This window comes from Adiantum capillus-veneris, chromosome 21 (assembly GCF_014529385.1).
Source record: "Adiantum capillus-veneris isolate H3 chromosome 21, ASM1452938v2, whole genome shotgun sequence".
Classification (NCBI taxonomy): Eukaryota; Viridiplantae; Streptophyta; class Polypodiopsida; order Polypodiales; family Pteridaceae; genus Adiantum; species Adiantum capillus-veneris.
Genome location: NC_140951.1, coordinates 21,198,733 through 21,208,348, shown reverse-complemented (window position 1 = coordinate 21,208,348; position 9,616 = coordinate 21,198,733). Strand labels below are relative to the sequence as shown.

General features: G+C 41.4%; 3 protein-coding genes across 3 annotated transcripts; all 3 read left to right on the top strand.

The window, feature by feature from the left end:
* Positions 1-5,357: 5,357 nt before the first annotated feature.
* Positions 5,358-6,479, top strand: LOC147430641 (uncharacterized). The gene has a single exon (XM_086493567.1). It carries the CDS (start codon positions 5,358-5,360, stop codon positions 6,477-6,479), a length of 1,122 nt encoding a protein of 373 aa, XP_086349693.1.
* Positions 6,480-7,033: 554 nt separating this feature from the next.
* LOC147430640 (uncharacterized) lies at positions 7,034-7,963 on the top strand. Its single transcript, XM_086493566.1, has one exon. It carries the CDS (start codon positions 7,034-7,036, stop codon positions 7,961-7,963), a length of 930 nt encoding a protein of 309 aa, XP_086349692.1.
* A 293-nt stretch (positions 7,964-8,256) lies between these two features.
* On the top strand, positions 8,257-8,709 carry LOC147430639 (uncharacterized). Its single transcript, XM_086493565.1, has one exon. The coding sequence runs from the start codon at positions 8,257-8,259 to the stop codon at positions 8,707-8,709; it is 453 nt and encodes a 150-aa protein (XP_086349691.1).
* Positions 8,710-9,616: the final 907 nt, after the last annotated feature.

Genomic DNA, 9,616 nt, shown 5'->3' with positions numbered 1-9,616 from the left:
GAATGGGGAATGCCTGATTTCTTCTTGACTTTCACTGCCAATGAGGTCATAGACACAAGATGGCCTGAGATTGACACGATCGAGCTAATTGCACGTCAGTTGAATGCCTCCTTCACTTGGACAGACTGCCCAATCGAATGCGCCTTCACCTTCCACTCTAAGTTCCAAATGCTTATGTCCAAATATATACTTGCGAAAGGTGTGTTGGGCCATGTGCAACACCACTTGGTTAGATATGAGGTCCAAAATAGAGGATCATTGCATGCTCATGTCATACTGTGGATGCATGAAGAAGACAAAGAGCAACTATCTTCTGAAATAGCTGCATACATCCCGACAGAAACTAGCTCTGTGGTTTTGCCAGAAGTAAGCCGGCTCCGAGAACTCGTACTCAGGAAACAACTTCACAAGTGTAGTACAAGTTGTTACCACGGTCAAAGAGATGGAGTATGTAAACACAGGTTTCCATTTCATGCGCAGCCAAATCCAAACCCAGTCTTCAACGAACAAAATCACAAATGGCAATACTTCAGGCCCTGACATGAAGACAGAAATGTCGTACCGTACCACCCTACACTGCTTTTGCTATGGGGTGCACATATGAATATACAACGGGTCACCAATTCATCATTGTCCTACTACCTCTTGAAGTATGCACTCAAAACTGAACCAATGGGCCATCTCAACATCCGCTCGGAAGATGCACGGCGCTTAGGCCTAGGTGGCCTTGACACTGTAAAATTGAAGCTGATCTCAAGCCTCTTTACTGTCGAAACCTATCTCAGCAACATAAGTGGCATTAAATTGTTTGCAAATCCTAATCAGTTCAAAGAGTGATAGCCCCAATACGTCGACTCATCACCCCCGACACTACGGCAACGAATCATTTCTCACAACAATAATGTCATGTTGCACCCTATTGATCTGTATTGCGCGCAACCACAAACTCTCGAGAAGCTTACATTCAACAACTTCCACAAGAATTACATAGTGACAAAGGGAAAAGAAAGGAAAAAAAGTATTTCGGAGGAGAATACCTACGGCCAATCGCTACAGCGGCAACACCGACCGGTCCATTTCACAGACTTTCACCCAGGGCATCATCCGGAGGCTTTCTTTTACAACGTGCTGCTAAAGAGCATCACCTTCAAAAATGAATCCCAGCTGCTCTCACCGAAGAACACGCCCAGGTCATACTATCTTGAGTGCAAACTTAGAAGTTTGATACTGACAGATGAGGACTTTGAGATGTACATCACAGAGTACACACAATGAAATGTGCTCACAACAAATCAAACACACCAATTTCACAACATGATACTACAGAAGACATCCTCAACAAAGGCTGCCTCATTTCAATCTCCAGATGTGCAAACAGACTACGAGCAACAGGGCACGTCATCGTATCTCTACCCATCTAAACGAGCTTCAAACGTCCAAAACGCGTCACTAACATCTGAACAAGCAGAGATCTACAAGAACGTCCAAAACGCGTCACTGACATCTGAACACGCAGATATCTACAAGAATCCTACAGTAGCAAAGGGTGGACTGCATGTGATCATAGGCACTCCTGGGAGTGGCAAAAACTTCCTCATAAGATATATCACAAGCCAACTCATAATGCAAGGGAAAACTGTCACACTCGTCTCTTTGACTGTTGCAGCAGCCATGAGGTTAAGCAGCATCGCAACAACTATCCATTACCAATTCAAGATACCAGTGCGCACACAACAGTATCCCCTATCAATCTCCGAAACTGATGACAGATATGTCAGTATTAAAGAAGCAGAGACGATTATCATAGACGAGATTTCTATGATGACAAAGCAAACTTTTGATCTCATAGTACGACAAATTGTGAATGTCACCAACGGCACACTGCTAGACCCATTCAAAGATAAAAAGGTCTTCTTGTTCGGTGATTTGGCACAGTTGCTGCCAGTATGCAAGCATCAAAGTGATCAGTGCTACTCATGCCACATCACAAGCTCCATTTATTGGTCCACTGCTACTACATACATTATGTCTTGCTCAGTGCGCCATGCAAAAGATATCTCTTTCATAGAGTTCCTCAATACAATACTAGTCATGCTCCCCACAAAGAAAGAGATCCACGATGCGCTTGGTGACCGCATCATAAAGCAGGATCAAATAGAGAAACACATGGATAGGAATATGACAATCATTTACACACACAAGAGTGACGTTCAATATTATAATTACCTTCTCTTGGAACGCTTCCATCAGCATAGTCACATCATCCAAATCGGCCTCAAGACGAATGCACACAATGTCCCTAAGTTCCAAGCATGGCTTGAAGATCCCGACTTCCATGAAAATTGACAGAATAGGAGAAGGAGCAAAGGCGCTGATAACAGAGAACATAGACTTAACAATTGGAGCAGCCAATGGATCAATATGTCGCATAGACGAAATCCTCCAAGATGAAGAAGGAGGCGTCAAAGCAATCAAAGTCACACTGGACACATCCAAATAGGAACTTACACCATGATGATCAAAGCATAGCAGGTGGACATTCAATGGGCACTAGTACCATAAATCCACATTCCCAATAGCTCTCGCCTATGCTATGATTGGACACAAGTCCCAAGGCGCAACGATCAACACCAATGTCTTGCTCATTGTAAAAGAAGTTTTCGCCCCTGGCCTTCTATACATGATGCTATCACGTGTCACTGAGTGAACCCGGCTACATTTACTACAGCTCCCTACGCCACAGATGTTTACACCATCTAGATTTTTGAACTTCTAAACGTGAATGTTTCCTACCCCCTCTTTAGTATCAATTTCTCTTTCTATTAAACTGATTGATCGCCTTGTAACTGCCTTGTATATAAAGCAGAAATTTTTGTTCAACTGCTTATCTTCTCTTCTGTCGACTTGTCATGTTCATTATGTTGCATTGCTGAGACATCTTCCCTATCACCCCTACTCACTCTGATCCACCTTTTGTAGATTTACTGCTCTTCCCTTTTTCACTTCATTCATTTGTGTTTAAACATTTGTCGGATCTTATGCTTCAAAAATACTGTAAGAGATCATCAAAATAATTATTTTTACGTGCAGGAAACTGAATCAAACAATGGATCACAACAGGGTACATTTTGCATGCTTGTCTGATCTTGCATCTGCCTATGTATACACATGTGAATCAATCACTCATCTTACTGTGCAGCTCTTCAAGCAATACACGAACAATGCAAAGGAAACGCAACCAATGATACAACCTAAGAGATTTTACCTCACGACTAAGCGGATGAGATTGGCTAACTCAGCAGGCGAGAAATCCCATGTGTATATTGAGGGGTTCCATACTTTTCAAGAGCGTTGCAACTTCATGAATAAGTGCAACGCAAGATATAAATCTCTAAACCAAACGATGGCCACACCAAACACAGACAGGATGACAACAGGTACTATTAGAAAAGAAAAATATAATGCCTTCTGTCTGTTATGCTAACTAGCTTGCTCCTACATCTTGCAGGTCTCATGAAGCAAATACTTGAAGAGCTTGATATCCAGTACGAGGATGATGAGAGTATGTTGCATAATGTTGAAGCACAACAACTCCTCGACACAAAAACTGGAGAAATTACATTGTACACGATGAAGCAGCTGCAGTTTGGTTACAACATTGATTTGGCTGAACTTTCAAAAGCTACTCAAGAAAACTGTGCCGCTATCTTGACAAATTTCATGACTTCGTCAAACCACACGCACGACGCAACTAATCCACCTATCACAATCCAGAAGGGAGCATGACACTACAGCGAACACAAGGCAGTAAATTACAGCCAACCAGTCGCTCCATACGAACCATTGGCAATAAACCAAGGCAAGTATGGATAACTAGTATCACTAGCTTCCATTCATTTCACCGTAGCACCGTCATTTTTTTATTGTGGCCATAACATGTTGAAAGAAGTGATCTCCAAAGTTGTGTTATGCACCAACTTTCTCTCTTTCTATTAGATCCTCTCTCCATGTCTCTCTCTCTCTCTATCTCTCTCTCTAAGTGGTCATGCTAATTTGGTGCACAAAATCCTCTCCCCTTCTCTCTCTTGCCTCTTTCAAGGTGTATAGATTTTCCTCTTTCAAGATATCTCTCTCTCTCTCTCTCTCTCTCTCTCTCTCTCTCTCTCTCTCTCTCTCTCTCTCTCTCTCTCTCTCTCTCTCTCTCTCTCTCTCTCTCTCACACACACACACACACACACACACACACACACACACACACACACACACACACATATAGTTTCCATACATGAAACGTTAAAGATGGAGATAGAGAGAAGATCCACTCTCTCCTTAATTATCCACATTTAAGATTACTTATAAGAGTTCTTTTTGGGACAGATAGCTATTGGTCTGAAGGTGTTGTCTACTGGACATGCAAGATGTAATAGGATCTGTCAAGCCTCTCGAGCTATGCGGCATGAGGCAGCAACAGAGAGAGTTCGACACTCTCTAAGGGGGATTAATGTAGCTCGCTTGGAAGATTTCCAGCAGTTGATAAATATAGTTCAATGCAATAATTTCTCTCCGAGAAGGTTGGAATGGATGTAGATATTGATCCAATGCTTCTGCAAATTCGAGAGGAGATTGAAGTGAGAAGAAATTTGGAAGCCAGTAATGGAGATGTTCATGGGGAGTCCATAGTTGTCTTTAGAGAGGGAGATTACTCCAAAGTCAAAAGGCATTGCCTATCCATCACCTATATGTATACTGAAAACACACCCTTGATGCATAACTCTATGTTGTCACTTTTTCACAAAAATTCTATACTTCACAACATAGGTAGCTTGGATTTTTCATGTTCCCTTTGTGGTGATTTTGCTTGGAAGATAGAAGCAAAGACCATTCGCACATTTGTGGGGAAGAGTTGTTGCAACTCACGGAGTGTTTCTTTGCCACCATTATGTGCACCTTTTTTAGAATTAAGAGAATTAATGCACGGAGGTAATACTAGAAGCAAGAAATTCCTAAAACATATTAGAGCATACAATAGTGTGTTGGCTTTTACTTCTTTAGGAGCTCATATAGATGAATCTCTCTGTCAAAGAAAAGGAATCTATACCTTCAAAGTGCATGGATCTATCCATCATAAAATTGGTCCACTGATGCCTGAAGGATAGCCAAATCAAATCCCTCACTTTGCTCAGTTGTATTTTTTTGACACTGAGAATGTGTTGCAAAATAGGATGCACCATGTTTCTAAACTCAAGCCAGATGTCTTGGAAATCTTGCAATCAATGATACATCGCGTAAATCCTTAAATTCAAGCTTTCATGCAATTTGCATCAATCGTTCAAACTTCCAATATTCCTAACATAAGGATGGTCATCACTGAGAAATGTACAAATGGCTGGCAGTACCTTGCTCCAACAGGTGCAGAAGTTGCTAAAATCATGCCTGGTCAAGGCGATGAGAGCAACATTGGCCATCGCGATATTGTGTTGAATCTTTCTGGTGGCGGTCTAAAAAGAATCTCAAATTGCCACACGTCGTACATGCCTCTCTTATATGTGTTGCTATTTCCAAGTGGTGAAGAAGGTTGGAATCCCTACATACAGGCATTAGACAAGTCACGAGAAAATAGAGAGCAAGGGGGAAGGAATATAGGGTATATTTCTACAATAAATTTCTACAAGTATAGATTGCAAATCAGGGATGACACGACACAATGTCTTCTACGTGGTGGTAGGCTATTGCAACAATATATTGTTGATGCATACAGTTGTATGGAGGAGTTGAGGCTTTTATGGGTTTGCAATCATCAGAGTGATCTATGCAATGAGGTGTATCAAGGTTTGGCTGACATGATTGGAGCAAGAGATGGAACAAGGGGTGACAGAGAACCCATATCGGGTGCTAATGTTGGCAAGAGGGTGATATTGCCTTCATCGTATGTTGGTAGTCCACTCTATATGCACCAACTCTATCAGGATGCCATGGCAATTGTACGCAAAAGAGGGAATCCTGATCTCTTGATAACATTCACATGCAATCCAGGATGGAAGGAGATAGAGGACACATTATTGCCTGGACAAATGTCCAACGATCGGCCTGACCTTACTGCACGTATTTTCTACCATAAGTTCAAGGATTTTATGGGCTTGCTGATTAAGGGGGAGATTTTTGGTAAGGTCATTGGACACATTTCTATGATTGAGTTCAAGGCGAGAGGCCTTCCTCATGCCCACATTCTATTGATACTTTCTCCCGAGCACAAACCAACAGAGACATCCCATTATGATAAGATGGTGTGTGCGGAGCTTCCTAATAAGGTGATGTTTCCACAATTGTATGACATTATCAGTCGGTGTAATATACATGGTCCATGTGGAAACTTGAATAAAAATGCTCCATGTATGGTAGAGGGAAAGTGCAGGTTTAAATACCCTCGAGGCTTCAATGGATCGACTACTGTGGATAGGGAAGGATACCAACATACATGAGGAGGGATGTTGGAAATCACACTGTTTATAAGAATGTGCAAAAGAATAATAAATGGATTGTGCCATGCAATCCATTTTTGTCAGTAAGGTGCAATGCGCATATCAATGTGGAGGTTTGCTCCACTATATCTGCTATGAAATATTTCTACAAGTATGTGTATAAGGGACATAACAGGGCGACTATTGCTCTACAAGGCACTGAAGGGATTTTAGATGAAGTTACAATCTATCTTAATCCACGATATGTACCAGAATCTGAGGCTATCTAGTGGATATTTGGATTTGACTTGCATCAAGAGAAACCTGACATACAATGCCTCCATGTTCATTTACCTCATCAAAATCAAGTCTTGTTTAATGACAGAGAGACTATACAGAGTGTGGTGGAGAGTGAGGCCAACAGAAAGACTACGCTCGCTGAGTGGTTTGTTTTTGCAAATCAAAGATATCCATAGGCCAATGATTTGTTGTACATAGACTTTCCAACAAAGTGGGTTTGTAAGTCAGCAAGCAGAACATGGACTCCAAGACAGAAAGGAGACGTGATTGAAAGAATGTACAACGTCGTTCCCACTGCTGGAGAGTTGTACTATTTGCGCATGTTACTCAACAAGTGTAAAGGATATGAGTCTTTTGAGGATATTCAGACCTTCAATAGACGAGTATATGAAACATTTAAAGAAGCATGCAATGCACGGGGATTATTGCAAGTTGATGATGAATGGTTTCTTTGTTTAAAAGAAGCTTCATTTCAACAAGCAGGAAAACAATTACGGCTACTATTTGTAGTCATTTTGGTTTTTTGTGAGTCAATATGTCCTGGTGCATTACAGAATCTCTTCTGTAAGGAGCGTTCTGAGGACCATGTATATCATATGAGGACTTTCACAACCAATCTTAGTATTTGTGAATGCATGGCACAAAACCAAGCATTGTCAAACTTAGAGACAATGTTTCAACAGTATGGAAAGAGGCTCTCAGATTACTCTGGAATGCCCCAGGTGGATTGCACATTGCAAGTAATGAGTGATCATGGAGTTCTTGCTGAAGAGTTAATGTATAATGTAGAGGAACAAAGAGGCATGTCTGCTCGAATGGAATCATCTTTGAATGTTGGACAAAGGGAAGCTTACAATCGGGTTTTACAACCCATTGACATGAATAGTGGGACTGTGTTCTTCTTGGATGGGCCAGGTGGAACAGGAAAGACCTATCTTTATAATGCCTTGCTCTCTCGCATACGCGGAGAGAGCAAAGTTGCTTTGGCATGCGCATTGTCTAGTATTGCGGCCCAACTTCTCGGCAATGAAAGGACTGCACACTCTAGATTTAAGATCCCTATTGATATAACTTCTGACTCAACATGCAATATTAAAGTAAATAGCCAGCTTGTTGGGCTGTTGCAAATGGCTTCATTGATCATATGGGATGAAGCTCCCATGACTCATAGACATGCTTTTGAGGCTCTTGACAAGACACTATGACATGTCATGCATAATAACATGTTGTTTGGCGGAAAGGTTTTCCTCCTTGGTGGTGATTTTAGACAGATCTTGCCTGTTGTACGTAGAGGAGGAAGGGCAAACATTGTTGATGCATCTTTGTGCCGCTCATACATTTGGTGTTGTACAGAAGTTCTGCGTCTAACAGAGAACATGCACTGATCAATTGTTGCCATAATGTTAGAGAAAGAGAGTTAGTGCAGTGGACACTTGATATTGGCAATGGCAATGTTTGTGATGGGGAGGTACATGGTAATGTAGCTTTGCCAACATGCATGGTGCTACCACAAGATATTTTGCAAGGACTTATTGATTGCATATATGGAGATCTAGAAACACTCTCTTGCCATGCAACCTTTTTCAAGGACAGGGTAATCTTAGCACCTCGCAACAAGGATATGGATGCTATAAACAATTTGGTATTGCAAACATTTCTTGGTTCTTATAAGAAATATGTCAGTGCAGACTTAGTGTGTGAATCAAATTGTGATAGCATTTTACTCACAATTGAGTTCTTAAATAGTTTAGATCTTGGAGGAGATTTTCCACCGCATGTTTTGCATTTGAAACAAAATGCTCCAGTTATGTTGCTCCGCAATTTGGATACAAGAAGTGGTCTTTGTAATGGGACACGCTTGATTTGTAAGCAATTCCATAGAAAAATGATTGAAGCAAAAAATCATTACAGGGTCACATGCAGGAAATGCCGTGTTCATCCCAAGGATTGATTTCTCATGGGAGCTAGAGAAGACCTCCCTTTTGAGTTGAACGTCGACAATTTCCCTTGAGATGTGCTTTTAGGATGATGATCAACAAGGCGCAAGGCCAAACATTGGGAGTGCTTGGATTGTACCTCCCAACACCTGTTTTCACCCATGGTCAATTGTATGTGGAAATGTCTCGCGTGAGATCGTCTTCTGCCATCAAGGTTGTGGTTGGTGATGGTCACCCCACAAGTGTGAGGAAAGGGGGAGACCAAAGGACATACACTTCAACATTGTCTACAAGGAAGTGTTGCAATTGAACTCATTATGAAATGAAATGCAAGTGTAAAGACCCATTCAGCCTTCCAAGATTTGAATTATGCAGTAGCTTTGTAGATATAATTTATAAGTTCACCCATCTCATTTATAAGCTTTGTAAACCTACATTTATGGTTTACCAATTTGCTCATGAATTTCAGAGAGGGGTCTTCTTTGGATATTACATTTTGAGGCCTTATATAGTGATATGATAGGGGATCTCCATAATTGTGATATGTATTTTCTCTCTCTCTCTCTCTCTCTCTCTCTCTCTCTCTCTCTCTCTCTCTCTCTCTCTCTCTCTCTCTCTCTCTCTCTCTCAAAATACATAGCACAAATCTTTGACCTTCATTTAGTTTTTTTGATGAATAAAGATGGATCCTAACACCTCCATGACCCACACGCTAGGAAGGCGGCCTCGGCACATCCAAGGTAAAAGATTCTATTCTCTCTCTCTCTCTCTCTCTCTCTCTCTCTCTCTCTCTCTCTCTCTCTCTCTCTCTCTCTCTCTCTCTCTCTCTCTCTCTAGAATTTGAAACTCAAAATCACCAACTATGCTTTAGATCCACTACTATGGAGGGGCCCTATCAGAGCCATGGAGGTTATTCATCTG